The sequence below is a fragment of the Poecilia reticulata genome, chromosome 4, assembly GCF_904066995.2.
Source record: "Poecilia reticulata chromosome 4, P_reticulata-male-v2, whole genome shotgun sequence".
Lineage (NCBI taxonomy): Eukaryota > Metazoa > Chordata > Actinopteri > Cyprinodontiformes > Poeciliidae > Poecilia > Poecilia reticulata.
Genome location: NC_088833.1, coordinates 1,529,994 through 1,554,499, shown reverse-complemented (window position 1 = coordinate 1,554,499; position 24,506 = coordinate 1,529,994). Strand labels below are relative to the sequence as shown.

Below are 24,506 nucleotides of genomic sequence, written 5' to 3'. Positions count from 1 at the left end.
CCCCGGTCCGCTCTAACCCGACCCCGGTCCGCTCTAACCCGACCCGGTCCGCTCTAACCCGACCCCGGTCCGCTCTAACACGACCCCGGTCCGCTTTCACCCGACCCCGGTCCGCTCTAACACGACCCCGGTCCGCTCTAACACGACCCCGGTCCGCTCTAACACGACCCCGGTCCGCTCTAACACGACCCCGGTCCGCTCTCACCCGACTCCGGTCCGCTCTAACACGACCCCGGTCCGCTCTAACACGACCCCGGTCCGCTCTAACCCGACCCCGGTCCGCTCTAACCCGACCCGGTCCGCTCTAACACGACCCCGGTCCGCTCTAACCCGACCCGGTCCGCTCTAACACGACCCCGGTCCGCTCTAACCCGACCCCGGTCCGCTCTAACCCGACCCGGTCCGCTCTAACACGACCCCGGTCCGCTCTCACCCGACTCCGGTCCGCTCTAACACGACTCCAGTCCGCTCTCACCCGACTTCGGTCCGCTCTAACCCGACCCGGTCCGCTCTAACACGACCACGGTCCGCTCCAACCCGACTCCGGTCCGCTCCAACCCGACTCCGGTCCGCTCTAACCCGACTCTCTGTGTTAGATTAGCTACTGCTGCTATTAGCTAATCTTCCAGCTGTGGTTGCTTAGCCAAATTAAATCTACTGATCTGTCAGTTGGAGTTTTGGTCGCCTTTTTTTATTGAACCAAAACACAGAATTCCACATCACATCTAAATGTTGATGTTGTCAATGTCTAGCTAGCGTAGCTGAGCTACTTCCCTCTCCCCCGCTAATTTTAATTAAAACTTTTTTCTGAGCTTCTCTGGTTGTCATAGTGTAGATATGTTGTAGCAAAGCACTGCGTCCGTTTTTCTTTTATATCTCAGACGTATATTGGAGACTTAGCTCATTATGTTGATGACGGCTAAAAGCCATGCTAGCCCTTGTTAGCCAGCAGCTTTTTGCCCTACAGCAGGAAGCTGGGGGCGGGACATCGCCCTGGAGCGGTTCTATATCGAGTTTATCTGGAGAGTCCATCCTGATGAAGCTCTGAGAGCTGCTGATGGCTCCCCTGCAGCACGGCGCCTCGTCGTTCCCTCCGTAATGACATTAACCCCACCCACTGCGTCTCCATCAGCCATTAAACATGAAGCATGTTACCAGATCCTGCTCTGCTACACGTCATCAGGATCAGCTCTGAAACAGTCTGATAACAGGCTGCACCGCCTGGGGATGATGGGCGTGGAGGTGGGGGTGGAGGTGGAGGTGAGGATGGGGATGGGGATGGGGGTGGGGGTAGAGGTGGGGATGGAGGTGGAGATGGGGGTGGAGGTGGAGGTACAGGTGGGGGTGGGATGGAGATGGAGATAATCTCTCTCAGCCTCTGCAGAAACCAGATCCTGTTAATGCAATAATGTGTCTGATGAGGATCAGTTTCTCTCTCTGATGGAAGCTAAGAGCAGGAAATACTCAGCCTTCCTCCTCCTCCTCCTCCTCCTTCCAGCTGCAGTTTAAAGCTGCATGTTTAGATACCTCATCTGGGGTGGAGCCACACAGCCATGTCATCAGGATTATTATTGGATGGTGAAATTCTGATGCGTCTTTTAAATGATTTGGTTTGATGTTGACGTTGGGGTCAGGTTGGGTTCAGGTGGGTTGACGTTGGGTTCAGGTTGGGTTAAGGTTGGGTTGACGTTGGGTTCAGGTGGGTTGACGTTGGGTTGACGTTGGGTTCAGGTTGGGTTGACGTTGGGTTCAGGCTGGGTTGACGTTGGGTTCAGGCTGGGTTGACGTTGGGTTCAGGTTGGGTTGACGTTGGGTTCAGGTTGGGTTCACGTTGGGTTCAGGTTGGGTTGACGTTGGGTTCAGGCTGGGTTCAGGCTGGGTTGACGTTGGGTTCAGGTTGGGTTGACGTTGGGTTCAGGTTGGGTTCAGGTTGGGTTGACGTTGGGTTCAGGTTGGGTTGACGTTGGGTTCAGGTTGGGTTGACGTTGGGTTCAGGTTGGGTTCACGTTGGGTTCAGGTTGGGTTCAGGTTGGGTTGACGTTGGGTTCAGGTTGGGTTGACGTTGGGTTCAGGCTGGGTTGACGTTGGGTTCAGGCTGGGTTGACGTTGGGTTCAGGTTGGGTTGACGTTGGGTTCAGGTTGGGTTCACGTTGGGTTCAGGTTGGGTTGACGTTGGGTTCAGGTTGGGTTGACGTTGGGTTCAGGCTGGGTTGACGTTGGGTTCAGGTTGGGTTGACGTTGGGTTCAGGTTGGGTTGACGTTGGGTTCAGGTTGGGTTGACGTTGGGTTCAGGTTGGGTTCACGTTGGGTTCAGGTTGGGTTGACGTTGGGTTCAGGCTGGGTTGACGTTGGGTTCAGTTTGGGTTGACGTTGGGTTCAGGTTGGGTTCAGGTTGGGTTGACGTTGGGTTCAGGTTGGGTTGACGTTGGGTTCAGGTTGGGTTGACGTTGGGTTCAGGTTGGGTTCACGTTGGGTTCAGGTTGGGTTGACGTTGGGTTCAGGCTGGGTTGACGTTGGGTTCAGTTTGGGTTGACGTTGGGTTCAGGTTGGGTTCAGGTTGGGTTGACGTTGGGTTCAGGTTGGGTTGACGTTGGGTCAGGTTGGGTTGACGTTGGGTTCAGGTTGGGTTGACATTGGGTTCAGGTTGGGTTGACGTTGGGTTCAGGTTGGGTTGACGTTGGGTTCAGGTTGGGTTGACGTTGGGTTCAGGTTGGGTTGACGTTGGGTTCAGGTTGGGTTGACGTTGGGTTCAGGTTGGGTTGACGTTGGGTTGACGTTGGGTTCAGGTTGGGTTGACATTGGGTTCAGGTTGGGTTGACGTTGGGTTGACGTTTGGTTCAGGTTGGGTTGACGTTGGGTTGACGTTTGGTTCAGGTTGGGTTGACGTTGGGTTGACGTTGGGTTGACGTTGGGTTCAGGTTGGGTTCAGGTTGGGTTGACGTTGGGTTCAGGTTGGGTTCAGGTTGGGTTCAGGTTGGGTTGACGTTGGGTTCAGGTTGGGTTGACGTTGGGTTCAGGTTGGGTTGACGTTGGGTTCAGGTTGGGTTCAGGTTGGGTTGACGTTGGGTTCAGGTTGGGTTCAGGTTGGGTTGACGTTGGGTTCAGGTTGGGTTGACGTTGGGTTCAGGTTGGGTTGACGTTGGGTTCAGGTTGGGTTCAGGTTGGGTTGACGTTGGGTTCAGGTTGGGTTGACGTTGGGTTCAGGTTGGGTTCAGGTTGGGTTGACGTTGGGTTCAGGTTGGGTTGACGTTGGGTTCAGGTTGGGTTGACGTTGGGTTCAGGTTGGGTTGACGTTGGGTTCAGGTTGGGTTCAGGTTGGGTTCAGGTTGGGTTGATGTTGGGTTCAGGTTGGGTTGATGTTGGGTTCAGGTTGGGTTGACGTTGGGTTCAGGTTGGGTTCAGGTTGGGTTCAGGTTGGGTTGATGTTGGGTTCAGGTTGGGTTGATGTTGGGTTCAGGTTGGGTTGATGTTGGGTTCAGGTTGGGTTGACGTTGGGTTCAGGTTGGGTTGATGTTGGGTTCAGGTTGGGTTCAGGTTGGGTTCAGGTTGGGTCAGGTTGGGTTCAGGTTGGGTTCAGGTTGGGTCAGGTTGGGTTCAGGTTGGGTTCAGGTTGGGTTGACGTTGGGTTCAGGTTGGGTTGACGTTGGGTTCAGGTTGGGTTGACATTGGGTTCAGGTTGGGTTGACGTTGGGTTCAGGTTGGGTTCAGGTTGGGTTGACGTTGGGTTCAGGTTGGGTTGACGTTGGGTTCAGGTTGGGTTGACATTGGGTTCAGGTTGGGTTGACGTTGGGTTCAGGTTGGGTTGACGTTGGGTTCAGGTGGGTTCAGGTTGGGTTGACGTTGGGTTCAGGTTGGGTTCAGGTTGGGTTCAGGTTGGGTTGACATTGGGTTCAGGTTGGGTTGACGTTGGGTTCAGGTTGGGTTGACGTTGGGTTCAGGTGGGTTCAGGTTGGGTTGACGTTGGGTTCAGGTTGGGTTGACGTTGGGTTCAGGTTGGGTTGACGTTGGGTTCAGGTTGGGTTGACATTGGGTTCAGGTTGGGTTGACATTGGGTTCAGGTTGGGTTGACGTTGGGTTCAGGTGGGTTCAGGTTGGGTTGACGTTGGGTTCAGGTTGGGTTGACGTTGGGTTCAGGTTGGGTTGACGTTGGGTTCAGGTTGGGTTGACGTTGGGTTCAGGTTGGGTTGACGTTGGGTTCAGGTTGGGTTGACGTTGGGTTCAGGTTGGGTTCAGGTTGGGTTCAGGTTGGGTTGATGTTGGGTTCAGGTTGGGTTGATGTTGGGTTCAGGTTGGGTTGACGTTGGGTTCAGGTTGGGTTCAGGTTGGGTTGAGGTTGGGTTCAGGTTGGGTTGATGTTGGGTTCAGGTTGGGTTGATGTTGGGTTCAGGTTGGGTTGACGTTGGGTTCAGGTTGGGTTGATGTTGGGTTCAGGTTGGGTTCAGGTTGGGTTCAGGTTGGGTCAGGTTGGGTTCAGGTTGGGTTCAGGTTGGGTCAGGTTGGGTTCAGGTTGGGTTCAGGTTGGGTTGACGTTGGGTTCAGGTTGGGTTGACGTTGGGTTCAGGTTGGGTTGACATTGGGTTCAGGTTGGGTTGACGTTGGGTTCAGGTTGGGTTCAGGTTGGGTTGACGTTGGGTTCAGGTTGGGTTGACGTTGGGTTCAGGTTGGGTTGACATTGGGTTCAGGTTGGGTTGACGTTGGGTTCAGGTTGGGTTGACGTTGGGTTCAGGTGGGTTCAGGTTGGGTTGACGTTGGGTTCAGGTTGGGTTCAGGTTGGGTTCAGGTTGGGTTGACATTGGGTTCAGGTTGGGTTGACGTTGGGTTCAGGTTGGGTTGACGTTGGGTTCAGGTGGGTTCAGGTTGGGTTGACGTTGGGTTCAGGTTGGGTTCAGGTTGGGTTCAGGTTGGGTTGACGTTGGGTTCAGGTTGGGTTGACGTTGGGTTCAGGTTGGGTTGACATTGGGTTCAGGTTGGGTTGACATTGGGTTCAGGTTGGGTTGACGTTGGGTTCAGGTGGGTTCAGGTTGGGTTGACGTTGGGTTCAGGTTGGGTTGACGTTGGGTTCAGGTTGGGTTGACATTGGGTTCAGGTTGGGTTGACGTTGGGTTCAGGTTGGGTTGACGTTGGGTTCAGGTGGGTTCAGGTTGGGTTGACGTTGGGTTCAGGTTGGGTTCAGGTTGGGTTGACGTTGGGTTCAGGTTGGGTTGACGTTGGGTTCAGGTTGGGTTGACATTGGGTTCAGGTTGGGTTGACGTTGGGTTCAGGTGGGTTCAGGTTGGGTTGACGTCGACGTCACAACAGACCTCTCTGATCAGCCAAACTACATTTTCTCCATTATCGTCTCTGAAAACACATGAAGAGATGTGAGCTATTTATCAGCCTGAAGCACTCGCTGTGTGTGTGTGTCACTGTGTGTGTGTGTGTGTGTGTGTCTCTGTGTGTGTGTGTGTGTGTCTCTGTGTGTGTGTGTGTGTGTGTGTGTCTCACTGTGTGTGTGTCACTGTGTGTGTGTGTGTGTGTCGCTGTGTGCGTGTGTGTGTGCGTGCGTGTGTGTGTGTGTGCGTGCGTGTGTGTGTGTGTGTGTGTCTCTGTGTGTGTGTCTCTGTGTGTGTGTGTGTGTGTGTGTCTCACTGTGTGTGTGTGTGTGTCGCTGTGTGAGTGTGTGTGTCGCTGTGTGTGTGTGTGTGTGTGTGCGTGCGCCCTTGGAGAGCTTTTATCTCTGCACATGCTCAGTCTGCACCGTGGCCCGACTCGCTCCTCCAGCCTCTTTCAGTCTCTATATCAGGACTAACGACGTTTCTGCTCACTGTTAGGAACTTTATTAACTCTTCAAATAAATCTTGTTTAGTGACATTTGCTGATTTTCTGTACTGTAAAACAACTGAAGTCGTTTCACTGCAGCCTGGATCTGATGTGCTGCAGCGACATCTGCTGGTCAAACTGTTGAACCATTTATGACCAAATAACTTTAGGTCATTTTTTAATGTTTTTAAAATAAATGTTCATCTTATCTTTGTTCTAACTAAGCCTTCAGTATTTGGATTAACTAAACCAAGAGTCAATTTTTTGTATAAACTGATGAAAAATCACTTTTTTTTTATTTCAAATTGTCCTTAAAAATTTATAAGCCCCCAAATTAGCCCCATAATATCTTTTTCATCTTTATTAAGCTATTTATTGTTGTTTCTAAGAAACTTTATGACCCCAATTCAGCCGCCCTTTGAGCACCGCTGTATGAAACGCTCTGGTTGATGGTTTGGATCCAGAAACTGACAAACTCTGTTTCCTCTGTTTCAGAAGGAGCTGAGTCTTCCCAGAAGAGGCAGCTTGTAAGTACCTGAAACCCTTCGTCCAATCAGAGCTCTGCTCTCCCCTGGAGAGAAGCAACGAGCCAATCAGACTTCGGCTTTTGGTGTCACTTTGCCACTTCGTTCAGGTCGCCTCCTGCTGGAGGTTCAGGTGAAGCGCAGGAACAGCTGCAGCTCCGTCTGCAGGTCTATTTATATCAGGCGTGCGTTTTGGACCTGCAGGGTTTCCAGGAACGTTCCTGGCTCTGTCTGAAGTGATTCCCATCATGAAAAGGATTTATTTTATTTTAGGATTTTAATAATCTGGAAACAAAACTACCTTTGTTCTGTCCTTCATTCATTCACTGTTTCCTCTCTTGCTTTCTTCCTTCACTCCTTACTTCCTCATGTTTTCTCCTTTCCTTCCTGCTGTCCTTCCTTACTTTCAGCTTCCTGGTTCTTACAGATTTCATATTAAAAGCCTGTATGGGGCTAAATCAGGGCCAGAAAGTCTGATTTAACCCAAAAGTCCTGGTAGTGAAGCTGGACTTCCTGTTGGTGAAGCTGGACTTCCTGTTGGTGAAGCTGGACTTCCTGTTGGTGAAGCTGGACTTCCTGTTGGTGAAGCTGGACTTCCTGTTGGTGAAGCTGGACTTCCTGTTGGTGAAGTTGGACTTCCTGTTTGTTTCAGGGTTTCTCCCTGTTAGAGGTGCTGATGGGGCCCCTCAGTCAGATTCTGCCCCAGGCCCCATCAGCCTTGGACCGGCCCTGCAGGATGAGTTAAACCTGCTGCACTGAGCAGAGATGAGCAACAAACAGGAGATTTAATGAAATTATGCTAATATAGCTTTAGCAGCTCTGACATTTCATGTCTGTTGAGTTTTTAATAAGAATCTCAGAGACTGTTTTGGTTGCTGGAGTTTACGGACGAGTTTTTCTGATCTTCATGCGTCTTACCTCAGACTAAAAGCATTTGATACGGTTTGATGCTTTGTGTAATGGGAAAAATAATAATAAAATAATATAAAACCAGCGTTAAGCGCGACCACGAGGTGAGGCAAAAGCTCCGCACCAAGCTGAACCTGCATGATGAGGTTAGCGCTGGTTCGTTAGCCGCTAACGCTCCGACCAACCGGGACACAGACATGAACTTTACAGGGCAGACAGCGCCACACGCTGGGCAGCGAGTTGAGATGGAAACGCTGCATAATTCTTTGTTCACAAAGATAAATCATCCTCATCGCTCCTCTGAAGGCGACTACAAGTTATTCCTGCGGTTCACATAGAGCTGCACAACCAGAGCTAACACAGCGGGTTTAGACTCTTACCTCAATGCAGAGTTCTGGAAAGAAACATAATTCCTCACAGGAAGTTGATGTAAATATCCAGTAAAGCATGGCAGGCTGCCAGGCTTATAACCCTGGGAGAAACCCTGTTGTTTTGATACCATTTTATCTCCACTTTTATATTTCAAACATATTCAAACTATAATTTTACTGTAGCGTAAATGTAGCATCTTTTTATATAAATCCCGTGTTCTCCAATAGAATCACTGAAGAACTCCAGAACCATCCAAACCTTAATTTAACTAAATTAATTTTTAAAAAATTATTACATTTAATTGTGATTTAATTTGTAGAAAACAACTAATGTTAATTATCTTTTAAATAGATAAATTATGCCAAAAATATCAAACTGTGAAAAACAGGCTAACATTTTTTTAATGCAAATAATTTTTGTTAAAAAGAAAATAAACACAAAAATATCAACATATTTGTCCCAATAATTTCCACCAGCTCTATTGTCTGTTTTACAGTGTAATAAAACTTTCACAGTAAATTACAGTAAAATAGCAATAAATGTAAATGTTTTTAAAAACTTTTTCCAGATTGTTAAAGCCAGATGGTTTCAGAGGAAACCTGTTGGACCCGACCCGACCCGACCCGGCCCGACCCCCTCCTCCCTCTGTCCTCTGGTCGCTGCAGACAGCAGAGCGTTAGCCGCTAGCAGGGATTAACCGGACAGCTGCAGCAGGATCGGCGCTCCGGTTCTGGGAACATGAAGGGAACCGGGTCGGCGCTGCTCCTCTCGGTCCGGACTTCTCCCCCATGAAGGTTTTGGATCGGGTTTCGCCTTCAGGGGAGGAACCGCTCTCGGATTTATCCTGACGTTTGGAACAGGATGCGGATTATTCCGGAACAAACGGGGAAATCCGAAATGGGATTCATGGAGCAAACTGGCTGCTGAGAATAATCTGCTGTGGATACCGGTTCTGGATTAGGATTCAGAAACCCAAAGGAACGTTTCACCCCGAGAAGAGTGTGTGTGTGTGTGTGTGTGTGTGTGTGTGTGTGTGTGTGTGTGTGTGTGTGTGTGTGTGTGTGTGTGTGTGTGTGTGTGTGTGTGTGTGTGACATAACTCTGAGGTCATCCCTTTAAACGGAGATCAGGACGGACAGATGAGCGGCTCCACTCTGCTGGATTATCACAGATTACAGCTCAGCCTTTTGTCCCAGAACACGAGATGAAGAGGAGGAAGGAGCGCAGCGGAGCGCCTCACCTCCACCTGCAGTAAGACGACCAGAACCAGAACTGTAGACACCAGAACCAGAGCTGTAGACACCAGAACCAGAGCTGTAGACTCCAGAACCAGAGCTGTAGACACCAGAACCAGAGCTGTAGACACCAGAACCAGAGCTGTAGACACCAGAACCAGAGATGTAGACACCAGAACCAGAGCTGTAGACACCAGAACCAGAGCTGTAGACACCAGAACCAGAGCTGTAGACACCAGAACCAGAGCTGTAGACACCAGAACCAGAGCTGTAGACACCAGAACCAGAACCAGAGCTGTAGACACCAGAACCAGAGCTGTAGACACCAGAACCAGAGCTGTAGACTCCAGAACCAGAGCTGTAGACACCAGAACCAGAGCTGTAGACACCAGAACCAGAGCTGTAGACACCAGAACCAGAGATGTAGACACCAGAACCAGAGCTGTAGACACCAGAACCAGAACCAGAGCTGTAGACACCAGAACCAGAGCTGTAGACACCAGAACCAGAGCTGTAGACACCAGAACCAGAGCTGTAGACACCAGAACCAGAACCAGAGCTGTAGACACCAGAACCAGAGCTGTAGACACCAGAACCAGAGCTGTAGACACCAGAACCAGAACCAGAGCTGTAGACACCAGAACCAGAGATGTAGACACCAGAACCAGAACCAGAGCTGTAGACACCAGAACCAGAGATGTAGACACCAGAACCAGAACCAGAGCTGTAGACACCAGAACCAGAGCTGTAGACACCAGAACCAGAACCAGAGCTGTAGACACCAGAACCAGAACCAGAGCTGTAGACACCAGAACCAGAGCTGTAGACACCAGAACCAGAGCTGTAGACACCAGAACCAGAACCAGAGCTGTAGACACCAGAACCAGAGCTGTAGACACCAGAACCAGAACCAGAGCTGTAGACTCCAGAACCAGAGCTGTAGACACCAGAACCAGAACCAGAGCTGTAGACTCCAGAACCAGAGCTGTAGACACCAGAACCAGAGCTGTAGACACCAGAACCAGAACCAGAGCTGTAGACAACAGAACCAGAGCTGTAGACAACAGAACCAGAGCTGTAGACACCAGAACCAGAGCTGTAGACACCAGAACCAGAACCAGAGCTGTAGACAACAGAACCAGAGCTGTAGACACCAGAACCAGAGCTGTAGACAACAGAACCAGAACCAGAGCTGTAGACAACAGAACCAGAGCTGTAGACAACAGAACCAGAGCTGTAGACAACAGAACCAGAAGTTGGATAACTTGAGTCTAGTAGGAAGTAGAACCAGAGTTCAGGTTCTCTAAACGTTGGTTCTGGTTCTGGTTCTGGTTCCATCCAGTTCCATATTTAATGAATTTCCCTTCTTCACACTTTTGAATTAAATAAATTATAGAGTAAATTATTAAATTAGCGTAAAAAGGACAGAAACTCTGGAAACGTGAATCTAGAAACTCAGCAGTTCTCTGGAAGCGGTCAGGAAGAGCAGAGAGGACGAATCCAGACGGATTCTCCCGTTGAGTTGGTTCCTTCTCACAGAGAAACGGACCAGAACCGTCCACACAGCCGCTCTGGTTCCGGACGGTTCTGGGGAGACCCAGTCTGGATGCGTCATGGCGGATCCGTCTGAGTCGCTGAGGCTTTAATTAGCCTCCAGTAAGTCCAGCAGTCAGACAGCATGTCCATGGAGATCCTGTGGCAAGATGGCGGCGCTCGCATCACCATGAGCCGACCTGAGCAGGCGAACGTCTGGCAGACCAAGCGGCCTGTGGACGCGGACAGCTGACCCCAGGTCGCCGTGTCATCTGTCTGCAGTCGCCCCGATGACAGAAAAGTTTGATTCTCCTTTTAATCCAGACTGCTGAGGGTTTCACGTCTCCCAGACTCTCAAACTCGTTAAGTTCGTTAGAGCTGATTGATATACCTGGAGGTCAGCGGACGGCTAGGAGCTCGGCCAACAGGAAACCCACAGGGCCTGAAGCGCAGCCAGGGGGAACGCCACAGGAAATGAACCAAGCCGTCCTGTTTCAGGAAGTTTAATTAGTGAGCCAATCAGTGGCGTCCATCTCTCGTTCCTACGCTAAGATGGCGGGGAGTCTGTCGTCATGTAGCACAGCTAAAGACTAATAGCACTCAGTTTGGTTGTTCAGCATGAGACAATAAATGAAGGACCGCCAAGTCAGGTTTTCAACATGTTACTTATTCAGTTGTAAATGTCAGTTCCAAACCCAGAAAGTAAATATTTAGCTTGCTAGCTGTGTAATGTAATAAGAAAATATTGAAAATATCATTCACAGCTTGAACTGAAGGCAGGAAAGTTCAAACTGACACCTAAACTAAAGCGTTTCTGTCTAAAAAGCAGCAGAATCGGTTCTAGAGCTGAGTTTTCTGAGGGGAAGCGAACGCATCGTGATTTGAGAGCAGTTAGGGTTAAGTTTACCAACTTGTGGATCGAGTTTACGGTAATAAATCCAAGTTCCAGATGTGGAAACGGATAATCATGTAGCTGCAGTTCCCACCAGGCGCCACTAGAAGGCTCTGCAGTCCTCTCCTCTTCATCCTCTCTTCCTCCTCCTCTCTTTCTCTCTCTCGTCAGACTCTGGTCACCGGCTCAGCTGCGTTGCCACGGCAACAGCAGCCTCCTCCTCCATCACCTGCTGTCCCCCACCTCCTTCCACCCCTCTGTCGACCAGCCCTCCTCTTCCTCCTCCTCCTCTCCCTCTTTTCCCTGCGACGGCCCTCTCTCCGCCCCTGCTTACCTGCGAGGAAACCCCTTCCTCTGGAGGTAAGCCCCGCCCCCTTCCACCTGTAGCACTCCTGATTGGTCCAGAGGGCCGCCTGCAGACATGCTGGTGTGGAAAATGCTTTCAGGTCAGCATAGCAGGAAGTGGACTGCAGCGCAGGGCATTCTGGGTAACACTAGCGTTAGCTTAGCGCTAGCAGGAGAAACGACTGGTGGTGTTTTACCAGAAATCTGATGTCGTGTTTCTGATTCCTTCTGGTGAAGAAGGAAGTTGCTCTCAGTGTCTTCAGAGGTTTTGGTGTCGTTTCCCTCAGTGGTTGTTAGTGCAGCGCCCCCACAGGCCAGGAGGGGAACAGGTTGGGCTGGAGAACGCAACGTACCGGGCTGTCAGGAGGAAAAACGCTACGCCTGTTTCCTATTTCGGCGTCTGGTGACGTTAACACTGATCAATGCTGGGATGGTTTTGATGTTTGAGCAGCAAAATCTGCAGTTCCAGTTCAGCAGAACGAGTAGCTCTGGGAAAACAGATTTCTGGATAAACTGATCGGATCTGAGATCCTCCTGAACGTCTCTGTTCATGAAGACTTAACTGCTGCACGTCTTATTTTATAGTTCTGTTATAAACAAGGAACTGAAGAGGCTCCATGTTATAAATATGAGGTCAATAATGTCACAAAATCCATTTTCTGTTTACTCAGTCGGTGCTTAATGCACAAAGTTATAATTAATAATGTAATGATGGGTTTTTTAAATTATGAAACATTTAATCATTCGTCATGAAAAGACGGCCGGTTCTTTTGATAAAAAAAACTTATCTGCTTATCAATTAATCAATAAAATTAATCAACTTTAGATTATCTCATTAATGATTATATGCATCTGTAGTCAGAACCTGAAGGTGGCGCCGTTTCCTCTGAGTCTGCTGCTCTGAAGGGTCTGGTGTGTGTGTGTGTGTGTGTGTGTGTGTGTGTGTGTGTGTGTGTGTGTGTGTGTGTGTGTGTTGACGTCACCCCGGCTGCTGCACGTCGGGAGGATTTTGAGGTTCTGGAAGAATCATCCGGTTCTGATCGGGGAGAAACAGAGAGGGGGGGGGGGAGACGGTCGCCACGGCAGCAGCTTCTGCACGCGCTCAGTGCGGCTGCTGACAGTCGTCGTCATAGCGATGCCGCTGGAGCCTCAGCATGTCTGAGTCCTGGACGGTTCTGTCCAACTTCTCACTGCCGGAGAGAAACATGCTGCGGCGCTCCGAGAGGTAGGGCTGCATCCATCCGTTCATCCAACCGGTACGTCTGCATCCATCCGTTCATCCAACGCCCGCCGCCCTCCGAGGCGCTCTGGGTTTCTCGGTGATTTGTGTCGGCATGGCGACGGGAAGCTTCCTGTTGCCGTTTGTTGAGCAGCTGCGTTTCATCCCTTCTCCTCGTCTGACAGGAAGCAGCTTTTCCTGATTTCTCCTGCCGACTCCGGCACAGATTCCCTCGGCTCTACCATCTTGGATCAAGCAGGAAACTTGCACTGCACCGATTACCGTTTCTGACCTGCTGATTGGTCGATGCTGTTTAATTGATTTTTTTTGTCTGAATGTTGCTTGCTGGTAGCTGTGGTCGATTTTTAGGTAGATGAGATCGTTTGATAAGATCAGCTTCAGATGCATCGGCCGATCCTGATCTGCTAATAAGAGGAAACCGTGGCAGATTTCTTGGTGCACGGCTGCAGGATGTCATGTCACACCAGTAACTTCATGGTGATGTGCTACTTTCAAGGCGTAAATCCGTCACCAGATGTAGAGATGAAGGCAAAGGAAGCGTCGCAGCTGAGAGGCGCCGTGACGTGATGCTTCCTGCATCTTTCCAGTCTGGACCGAGTTTCACAGCTGATATCTGTGACATGGAAACCCTGCACATGGTTTCCCTCGGTGTATTATAAGCCTGGCGGGCCACCAGGCTGTACTTGTGCTCCCACCAGGCTAAGCATTGCTTGTTTATTTAAAATGTCTTCGCTTTAAAGACTTTATATTTGGTGTTCAGGTATTAATGTTGCAATAACACATAATTATCAAGTGATATTTTCAAACTCACAAACACGACGGGCCGCTGGATGAGCGGCCAGCCACCGGACTTACCGGGTTTTCTGGGGAAGCCTTGGATGCAGCGTCTGCAGTGTTTTGGCCACTGCAGCTCCCGTAGCGCCGGAGCTCAGCTCTGCGTCAGCTCGCCTCTCCACAGAAAGAACAAACTGATCGGCCACGGCGAACAAACTTCCTGAAACACCAACGACTTCCACAACGCCGAGCGGAAGCTTCAGGGCCGCCGAGTTTCATGAAACGGGGGAAATATTTCCTTCCTGACCCGGAAAGATACGACAAAGAGACACAGAGAACAAGCTAGCTGCAGCTAGCCACGTCTGCTAGCTCTTTAGCAAAACTGGGCTGATATTTTATAACCTCAGACCTGCTTTAAGCTCTGTTGCATTCAGGAACCTGGTTTTTCTGAGCTCCTGCTGTCGATGCATTTAAAGGCTGCAGGAAACCCGAGTTCTGATCTGCATCCAAACCCAAAGCATTGCTTTTTCCAGCTGGAGACTTTAAGCAGTCCAACCTGGCAACCCGCGGCTCGGCCGTCCAACCTGGCAACCCGCGGCTCGGCCGTCCAACCTGGCAACCCGCGGCTCGGCCGTCCAACCTGGCAACCCGCGGCTCGGCCGTCCAACCTGGCAACCCGCGGCTCGGCCGTCCAACCTGGCAACCCGCGGCTCGGCCGTCCAACCTGGCAACCCGCGGCTCGGCCATCCAACCTGGCAACCCGCGGCTCGGCCGTCCAACCTGGCAACCCGCGGCTCGGCCGTCCAAACTGGCAACCCGTGGCTCGGCCCCCAGCAGAAACCGCTGAACGGGTCGGTTCTGATTCTGCTGCTCCCGGTCGGACCGGCCGTCAGTCAGCAGAAACGTCGCTGCTTCAGGAGGCCATTTTATTTCAATACTGGTGGTGGCGGCAGCATCATGCTGTGGGCCTGCTTTGACATACAAACCTGCTCGGTTAAAGTTTGGCTCAAATCGATTCATTTTAATCAGAAAACAGGATTGTTGCCCTGAGGAGCCGTTTGGAAAGACACAAAATGTATATCAATAATTTGGGTTATTAATTTTTTCCTATAAGAGGAAAAATTAGTTTATTTTTCAAAGTTATCTTGTTATTTATTAATTTATAAATGTCTAACTAAATATTTAGCCTGGACCTGTGATAAAACGATGAAAATGTCTGTTTCACTATGATCTTTGTTCATGTCTGGCTGTAGCAGCGGCCCGTGTTTCGCCTCGCTGTATGTAAACATTGGACCGTATTGAAGCAGGAACAGAGTCCAGCTGGTTCTGGTTCTGGTTCTGGAGGCGTTGAAGCGTCTGCAATCGCCAACATGGAGGCTGATCTTCCTGTCGGCTGATTACAGCGTTCAGACGGGGCAATTACCGGATCACACACCGGAACCGGCAGCCGGGTCCGGGTTCTGACTGCTGCTGACGGTTTAATGAGCGAGGTCGCACGTCTCTGCTCCAACGGCAGTAATTGTCCTGTCCGGGTTTCCGTAGCCGCGGTGCGGATCAGGCGTTCCCGTGTGTGACGGCCTGCCGGGTCTGTAAGGTTTCCATCAGTAACTCTGACCTGCTGGTGCTGCTGCCGTCTCCATGGCAACGTCGGAGCATTTAGCAGCTGCTGCGGCCAATCAAATCGCTGGAACCAGCGTTGAGCTGGAATGGGAACTGGGGATCAGCCAGGAGAAATTAGGACCTCTGATTGGCTCGTTGCAGCGGCTCCTGCAGGTGGGAGGCGGAGCCACTCACCTGTGCTGACCTGCTGCTAACCTGAAGCTGTGTGTTTGTGTCCACAGCTGCCGGGCCAGCAACAGGAAGAGTCTGATCGTGACGTCCAGCACTTCCCCGACTCTCCCTCGGCCGCACTCCCCGCTGCACGGACACACAGGTAACACCTGCACCGCCTCCGACCAGCAGGGGGCAGGTAACACCTGCACCGCCTCCGACCAGCAGGGGGCAGGTTACAGCTGCACCGCCTCCGACCAGCAGGGGGCAGGTAACACCTGCACCGCCTCCGACCAGCAGGGGGCAGGTAACACCTGCACCGCCTCCGACCAGCAGGGGGCAGGTAACACCTGCACCGCCTCCGACCAGCAGGGGGCAGGTAACACCTGCACCGCCTCCGACCAGCAGGGGGCAGGTTACACCTGCACCGCCTCCGACCAGCAGGGGGCAGAGCGCTTTCTATCATCACTCTGGATCATTTCTTTCAAGAAACCTGCAGCTAGCAGCTTTGCTGCGGCTGTAGCTGTTTCTCTGGAAAACATGGTTATTGAGTGATGCGCCACCTGCTGGACGGTCAAGAGAAACGTCCTCCAGACTGAATGTTTGGTCCTTGATGGGTAACGCAGCAGGGAGGAAGACTCTGGTTCTGAGGAGAGGAAGATCAGTCGGACCCAGAATAGATCAGGTTCTATTTTCAGCTCCGTTCCACATTAACAGGAAGCAGCAGTGGTGTTCTCCTCCTCCTCCTGCATCCTCTGGTGCTGCGTTGCCGTGGTAACGCTGTCACGTGTCCTTGACCCCGGAAGCAAACATCCTGACAGCAGCTGCTGCTTCGAACATCTGCCCTGAACCCAGACGTGGCGATCCGATTCAGTAGGAGCCATGGGGCTGTTGAGGTGACCTTAGTGGCTCTACCATTGACCTTGAGGTTCCTGGTGCTGACCTTGACGGCCTTATGAGTGACTTGGCGTGACAACAGCCACCTGAACATGGAGCGGAGGGCAGAACCAGGACTCTCATGTCTGATTAGTGACCTTAATGATCCTCTGATTGACCTTCATCTTCCGTCAGATGACCTCAACAGCCCCAGTGGACAACTAGTCAGCAGATTACTACTGTGGTAGTTAAATAGTCATTTGTCAACCAGTTAAGATCAGTGATCTTAATTCGCTGTGATTGTTTCGACTCTTAAACTGGTTTCCAAGCAGCTGCTTGTTTGATCCTGGTTTTTATTTCCTAACAGAATCATCTTTAATGTTCATGTTCGGCTGGTGAGCCGGTCAGAGCCGTTTGGTTTTCATGTTTCTGGTGAAGGAAGACAATAATCCAGGATTGTTTTCTGCCTTCACTGGCTCCTCTTTGCTCTGCTGCTGTGCCAGTGAGCCTCCTGCCTCTGTTCCTGGGAAAAGGTCCGATGATGCCGGGTCTCTTCCTCTCTCCTCCCGTCAGTCGCTGCGTTTCTGTGTTTCCTTATCTCAGCCTCACGGCGTCAGCCAGGCTTTAGCTTGGGTCTCGTTGCAGGAATAGTTCTGAGGTTCTGCTAAAGTAGGTCACACAAAACTAACACAAAATGCTGAAAATGTAAAACAGCTTCTGTGTGTTTCCATGGTTACCCTCTATGCTCATAGAGAGGCTGCTTCACAGGATGACGTTTATATTTCTGCTGCTAATGAAGCCAGTCTGACAGGTGGTGCTACTGGGGCTGATAGAGGTCACCACTGGTCACTGCTGGTCACCGCTGGTCACCACTGGTCACCGCTGGTCACAGCTGGTCACCACTGGTCACCACTGGTCACCACTGGTCACAAGTCACAGCTGGTCACCGCTGGTCACCACTGGTCACCGCTGGTCACAGCTGGTCACCACTGGTCACCACTGGTCACCTGGTCACCGCTGGTCACCACAGGTCACTGCTGGTCACCACAGGTCACTGCTGGTCACAGCTGGTCACCGCTGGTCACCACTGGTCACAAGTCACAGCTGGTCACCACTGGTCACCGCTGGTCACAGCTGGTCACCACTGGTCACTGCTGGTCACCGCTGGTCACTGCTGGTCACCGCTGGTCACCGCTGGTCACCACTGGTCACAGCTGGTCACTGCTGGTCACTGCTGGTCACAGCTGGTCACTGCTGGTCACCACTGGTCACCACTGGTCACAAGTCACAGCAGGTCACCGCTGGTCACTGCTGGTCACCACTGGTCACAGCTGGTCACTGCTGGTCACCACTGGTCACCGCTGGTCACCACTGGTCACAGCTGGTCACAGCTGGTCACTGCTGGTCACCACTGGTCACAGCTGGTCACCACTGGTCACTGCTGGTCACCGCTGGTCACAGCTGGTCACTGCTGGTCACCACTGGTCACCACTGGTCACAAGTCACAGCAGGTCACCGCTGGTCACCACTGGTCACCACTGGTCACAAGTCACAGCTGGTCACCACAGGTCACAGCTGGTCACCACTGGTCACCACTGGTCACAAGTCACAGCTGGTCACCACTGGTCACCACTGGTCACAAGTCACAGCTGGTCACTGCTGGCCACAGCTGGTCACCACTGGTCACTGCTGGTCACCACTGGTCACAGCTGGTCACTGCTGGTCACCGCTGGTCACCGCTGGTCACTGCTGGTCACTGCTGGTCACCACTGGTCACTGCTGGTCACTGCTGGTCACAGCTGGTCACTGCTGGTCACCACTGGTCACTGCTGGTCACCGCTGGTCACTGCTGGTCACCACTGGTCACTGCTGGTCACCGCTGGTCACCACAGGTCACTGCTGGTCACCACAGGTCACTGCTGGTCACAGCTGGTCACCGCTGGTCACCACTGGTCACAAGTCACAGCTGGTCACCGCTGGTCACCACTGGTCACCGCTGGTCACAGCTGGTCACCACTGGTCACTGCTGGTCACCGCTGGTCACCGCTGGTCACTGCTGGTCACCGCTGGTCACCGCTGGTCACCACTGGTCACAAGTCACAGCTGGTCACCACTGGTCACTGCTGGTCACCGCTGGTCACCGCTGGTCACTGCTGGTCACCGCTGGTCACCGCTGGTCACCACTGGTCACAAGTCACAGCTGGTCACCACAGGTCACAGCTGGTCACTGCTGGTCACTGCTGGTCACAGCTGGTCACTGCTGGTCACCACTGGTCACCACTGGTCACAAGTCACAGCAGGTCACCGCTGGTCACTGCTGGTCACCACTGGTCACAGCTGGTCACTGCTGGTCACCACTGGTCACCGCTGGTCACCACTGGTCACAGCTGGTCACAGCTGGTCACTGCTGGTCACCACTGGTCACAGCTGGTCACCACTGGTCACTGCTGGTCACCACTGGTCACAGCTGGTCACTGCTGGTCACCACTGGTCACCACTGGTCACAAGTCACAGCAGGTCACCGCTGGTCACCACTGGTCACCACTGGTCACAAGTCACAGCTGGTCACCACAGGTCACAGCTGGTCACCACTGGTCACCACTGGTCACAAGTCACAGCTGGTCACCACTGGTCACCACTGGTCACAAGTCACAGCTGGTCACTGCTGGCCACAGCTGGTCACCACTGGTCACTGCTGGTCACCACTGGTCACAGCTGGTCACTGCTGGTCACCGCTGGTCACTGCTGGTCACTGCTGGTCACCACTGGTCACTGCTGGTCATTGCTGGTCACAGCTGGTCACTGCTGGTCACCACTGGTCACTGCTGGTCACTGCTGGTCACAGCTGGTCACTGCTGGTCACCACTGGTCACTGCTGGTCACCGCTGGTCACTGCTGGTCACCACTGGTCACTGCTGGTCACTGCTGGTCACCGCTGGTCACTGCTGGTCACCGCTGGTCACCACTGGTCACCACTGGTCACAAGTCACAGCTGGTCACCACTGGTCACTGCTGGTCACCACTGGTCACAGCTGGTCACTGCTGGTCACCACTGGTCACAGCTGGTCACCACTGGTCACAAGTCACAGCAGGTCACCGCTGGTCACCACTGGTCACTGCTGGTCACCACTGGTCACAGCTGGTCACTGCTGGTCACCACTGGTCACAGCTGGTCACCGCTGGTCACCACTGGTCACAGCTGGTCACTGCTGGTCACCACTGGTCACAGCTGGTCACCACTGGTCACTGCTGGTCACCGCTGGTCACAGCTGGTCACTGCTGGTCACCACTGGTCACCACTGGTCACAAGTCACAGCAGGTCACCGCTGGTCACCACTGGTCACCACTGGTCACAAGTCACAGCTGGTCACCACTGGTCACAAGTCACAGCTGGTCACTGCTGGCCACAGCTGGTCACCACTGGTCACTGCTGGTCACCACTGGTCACAGCTGGTCACTGCTGGTCACCACTGGTCACTGCTGGTCACCACTGGTCACAGCTGGTCACTGCTGGTCACCACTGGTCACAGCTGGTCACTGCTGGTCACCACTGGTCACTGCTGGTCACCACTGGTCACAGCTGGTCACCGCTGGTCACAGCTGGTCACTGCTGGTCACCACTGGTCACCACTGGTCACAAGTCACAGCAGGTCACCGCTGGTCACCACTGGTCACCACTGGTCACAAGTCACAGCTGGTCACCACTGGTCACCACTGGTCACAAGTCACAGCTGGTCACCACTGGTCACCACTGGTCACAAGTCACAGCTGGTCACAGCTGGTCACTGCTGGTCACCGCTGGTCACTGCTGGTCACCGCTGGTCACTGCTGGTCACTGCTGGTCACAGCTGGTCACTGCTGGTCACAGCTGGTCACTGCTGGTCACCACTGGTCACAAGTCACAGCTGGTCACCACAGCTCACCGCTGGTCACAGCTGGTCACCACAGGTCACAGCTGGTCACAGCAGGTCACAGCTGGTCACCACTGGTCACAGCTGGTCACCACAGGTCACCGCTTGTCACTGCTGGTCACAGCTGGTCACCACTGGTCACCACAGCTCACCGCTGGTCACAGCTGTTCACCACAGGTCACAGCTGGTCACAGCAGGTCACAGCTGGTCACCACTGGTCACTGCTGGTCACCACTGGTCACTGCTGGTCACCACAGGTCACAGCTGGTCACCACTGGTCACAGCTGGTCACCACTGGTCACAGCTGGTCACAGCTGGTTTATTTTCTCATACATTTAAATCTGTTAATTCGGTAAAGAAAGATCAACTAAAGCGATGGATAACGTTGGACTGAAGCAGCAGCAGCTTGTTGGGCTGAAATCACAGATTTAGTTTTTGACCCGTTTCTGTGTCTTGCAGGCACCAGCCCCCTGGACAGCCCTCGTAACTTTTCCCCCAACGCAGCGGCGCATTTCTCCTTTGTTCCGGCTCGCAGGTGAGATCAGAGAGATCCTCGTTAAAGTTCTGCTAAAATTTAACTGCAGTAACTTCTAGTTTATTCTGCCATGAGAGGAAGAAATGGAATTTCACTTCATAAATATTTCCACTGTTATTCATTGTTTTTATAAATGTTAGCTTGAAAAACATCTTTAGGTAGCAGCTAATTATTTAGCTTCAAACCAGATATTATTTAGCAAATTTAGCTCCATACTTAATATTTAGTTAGAAAACTAAGTATCTAGTTTAACTATTTATTTAGGTTGCTAAACAAATATTTAGCTTCTAATTAAATCTTCAAACTAAATACTAAGCTAGCAAGCTAACTGTTTAGCCTGCCAGCTAAACATTAATCTGCACTCCAGAGTGACGGTCCTCGCTAGCTCTGAGTTAACTAAATATTTAGTTTAAAACATTTAGAAATGAATAAGTAACATAGTAAAATATCATTTTGACCCCCATTCTGTTTGTTGTATTACAGGCTAAATAACCCAGATTATTTATGTCATAATTGGCTGTATTTTTAAAGATGGCTGCCGTTTGGATCTGCAGCCAAAGATGCAGACGATGGCCGGGAGGCGTCACTCTGTCTGGGATTAATAACTCTTATCTCCAGTCCGCTGGCAGCTTCCAAATCTCAAACGTTAAGATCAGGTTTCCCCGTTAAAAAGAAATGATGGTGTTTCCATGGAAACGCCTCATTTCCTGATCTAAATCTCCCCTGGGTATTTCCATGACAACCCGTCAAACATTTCCGGCTGCAGCAGAGGCAACGAGCCGACGCTGCTGACCTCTGCTGCTGGGCGCTGGCACTGCGGCGCCGCCCTGTGGCGGAGCTGCACATTGCACGCAGCACTTCAATGTTGTTGATTTAATCAGGGAAACGTCTGTTTGGTCCTGGATCAGGATGAGACCTGATGCAGGATCCTCCAGCTGTGGAGAACCATGAAATAAAAATGTTTTGTTTTCCTCGCAGCCACGGACACAGAGCCGACAGGTAACCGACACACCTGTCCTCTCCGCCTGCATCACACCTCATTGACCTCTGACCTCTGATCACCAGCCGCGTCTCCAGCCACCATGAAATTACTCTAATTTAAATAAATTCAACACATTCTGGTCAGAAGCCCAAGTAGGCGGGGCTTGTTGCTCCAACGCCTGAATCAGACAGACGTCGCCTCTGATTGGCTGGATTATGAACATAGTTTCTAATAATTTATCTCGTAGACAAACTTATTCACAGGTGGATTAATGTCATTTATTGGTCCATTGATCTTTTATTGGGACATGAAGGAAACTTGGCTGGTGGCGGATTCAGTCCAGCTTCATCTGCTCTGTTCTGATTGGCTGTTTAAATCCTGAGGTTCTGATTGGTGGGTGTGTTTCCTGCAGGACCGATGGCCGCCGCTGGTCTCTGGCCTCGCTGCCGTCGTCCGGATACGGAACCAACACGCCGAGCTCCACCGTCTCCGTGAGTCCGCCGCCCGCAGGCCGGGAGGGAAAGAGAGTACACCCCACAGGCAGGCCGGGAAAGAGTACACCCCACAGGCAGGGAAAGAAAGTGCACCCCACAGGCAGGGAAAGAAAGTACACCCCACAGGCAGGGAAAGAAAGTACACCCCACAGGCAGGGAAAGAGAGTACACCCCACAGGCAGGGAAGGAAAGAACACCCCACAGGCAGGGAAAGAAAGTACACCCCACAGGCAGGGAAGGAAAGAACACCCCACAGGCAGGGAAAGAGAGTACACCCCACAGGCAGGGAAGGAAAGTACACCCCACAGGCAGGGAAAGAGAGTACACCCCACAGGCAGGGAAGGAAAGAACACCCCACAGGCAGGGAAAGAAAGTACACCCCACAGGCAGGGAAAGAGAGTACACCCCACAGGCAGGGAAGGAAAGAACACCCCACAGGCAGGGAAAGAAAGTACACCCCACAGGCAGGCAGGGGAAAGAAAGTACACCCCACAGGCAGGGAAGGAAAGAACACCCCACAGGCAGGGAAAGAGAGTACACCCCACAGGCAGGGAAAGAAAGTACACCCCACAGGCAGGGAAAGAGAGTACACCCCACAGGCAGGGAAAGAAAGTACACCCCACAGGCAGGGAAGGAAAGAACACCCCACAGGCAGGGAAAGAAAGTACACCCCACAGGCAGGGAAGGAAAGAACACCCCACAGGCAGGGAAAGAAAGTACACCCCACAGGCAGGGAAAGAGAGTACACCCCACAGGCAGGGAAGGAAAGAACACCCCACAGGCAGGGAAAGAAAGTACACCCCACAGGCAGGCAGGGGAAAGAAAGTACACCCCACAGGCAGGGAAGGAAAGAACACCCCACAGGCAGGCAGGAAGGGGAAAGAAAGTACACCCCACAGGCAGGGAAAGAAAGTACACCTCACAGGCAGGGAAAGAGAGTACACCCCACAGGCAGGGAAAGAAAGTACACCCCACAGGCAGGGAAAGAAAGTACACCCCACAGGCAGGCAGGGGAAAGAAAGTACACCCCACAGGCAGGGAAGGAAAGAACACCCCACAGGCAGGCAGGAAGGGGAAAGAAAGTACACCCCACAGGCAGGGAAAGAAAGTACACCCCACAGGCAGGGAAAGAAAGAACACCCCACAGGCAGGCAGGAAGGGGAAAGAAAGTACACCCCGCAGGCAGGAAGGGGAAAGAAAGTACACCCCACAGGAAGGGAAAGAAAGTACACCCCACAGGAAGGGAAAGAAAGTACACCCCACAGGCAGGGAAAGAAAGAACACCCCACAGACAGGCAGGAAGGGGAAAGAAAGTACACCTCGCAGGCAGGAAGGGAAAGAAAGTACACCTCGCAGGCAGGAAGGGAAAGAAAGTACACCCCGCCTCTCCCTCCTGCTGGAGAACCGATCCGTTTCTCCTGTTCTGGTTTCGTTGGATTTGCTTCTGGATCTTTTCAGGATTCGGTTCTTTTTGCAAACTAATTTTCTCCGGATGTATTTTGGATCTGATTCTGTTTCATCTTTAATCTGGTTTTTCTCTCTATCCTGGTTTCATCCCAGTTTGAACTGGTTTCTGTGAATCAGAGTTTCCCTTTCCTGTATCTTAGCTGGAGCCTCCTTCCTGCCTCCTCCTCCTCCTCCTTCTTCTTCTTCTGTGGTTTATAGCCCTGAAACGCCGCCCGCCCCGCCCCCACCTGTAGCTGCTGGTTGTAATCTGTGCTCCCTCTGTGCTCCTCCTCTCACAGTCCTCCTGTTCATCTCAGGAGAAGCTGCACCAGCTGCCCTTCCAGCCCACGCCGGACGAGCTGCACTTCCTCACCAAACACTTCAGCTCTGAGAGCGTCACCGACGAGGAGGGCCGCCGCTCGCCCGCCATGAGGCCGCGCTCCCGCAGCCTCAGGTACCGCCGCCGCGGGGAGGGAGGGGCTAAAGGTGGCTACACATGCAGCTGGTCCCGTTTTCAGAGCAAAATGTTGCTACATCAGCTTCTTTCTGAAAGTTGCTGGTTGCTTTTGCCACCAAAAGTCTCTAAAGGATCTGAAAAGTTGCTGAATGTTACGACATAGTTGCCTAGTAACCGCCCCCACTCGGCCACGCCCCCTGTGTCTCTTGGCTCCGCCCACTTTGACATTATGGGATGTTTCCTGAGCTGCTTGTTGCTCAGGAATCTCTTCATTGTTTCCACTGATTTGTGTGAAAAGTTTTATTTCCGGCGCTCTGGGTTTGATTAGCCGTCCTGATGGCGGCGGATCGTTTCAGATATTTATCATCAAGTTATGGGATTAGTTCAAACTCATCATGTTTCTATTATTATTT

At 52.1% G+C, this 24,506-nt stretch overlaps 1 protein-coding gene across 19 annotated transcripts in view; it reads left to right on the top strand.

Moving 5' to 3' along the window:
* The window catches only part of mast2 (microtubule associated serine/threonine kinase 2), a 91,270-nt gene that overhangs the window by 37,603 nt on the left and 29,161 nt on the right, over positions 1 to 24,506 (top strand). For 7 of the 19 annotated variants that reach the window (XM_081605876.1, XM_081605877.1, XM_081605875.1 and 4 more), the window contains 7 exons: positions 6,295 to 6,326; positions 11,435 to 11,623; positions 15,464 to 15,555; positions 20,639 to 20,714; positions 21,693 to 21,713; positions 22,109 to 22,187; positions 23,936 to 24,090. In XM_081605876.1, coding sequence (XP_081462002.1) covers positions 6,295 to 6,326; positions 11,435 to 11,623; positions 15,464 to 15,555; positions 20,639 to 20,714; positions 21,693 to 21,713; positions 22,109 to 22,187; positions 23,936 to 24,090 — 644 coding nt within the window. Of the gene's footprint in view, positions 1 to 6,294; positions 6,327 to 8,670; positions 8,855 to 11,434; positions 11,624 to 12,667; positions 12,834 to 15,463; positions 15,556 to 20,638; positions 20,715 to 21,692; positions 21,714 to 22,108; positions 22,188 to 23,935; positions 24,091 to 24,506 lie in introns of those variants that run through there. The other 12 variants (XM_081605882.1, XM_081605881.1, XM_081605888.1 and 9 more) reach the window with 9 other exon arrangements.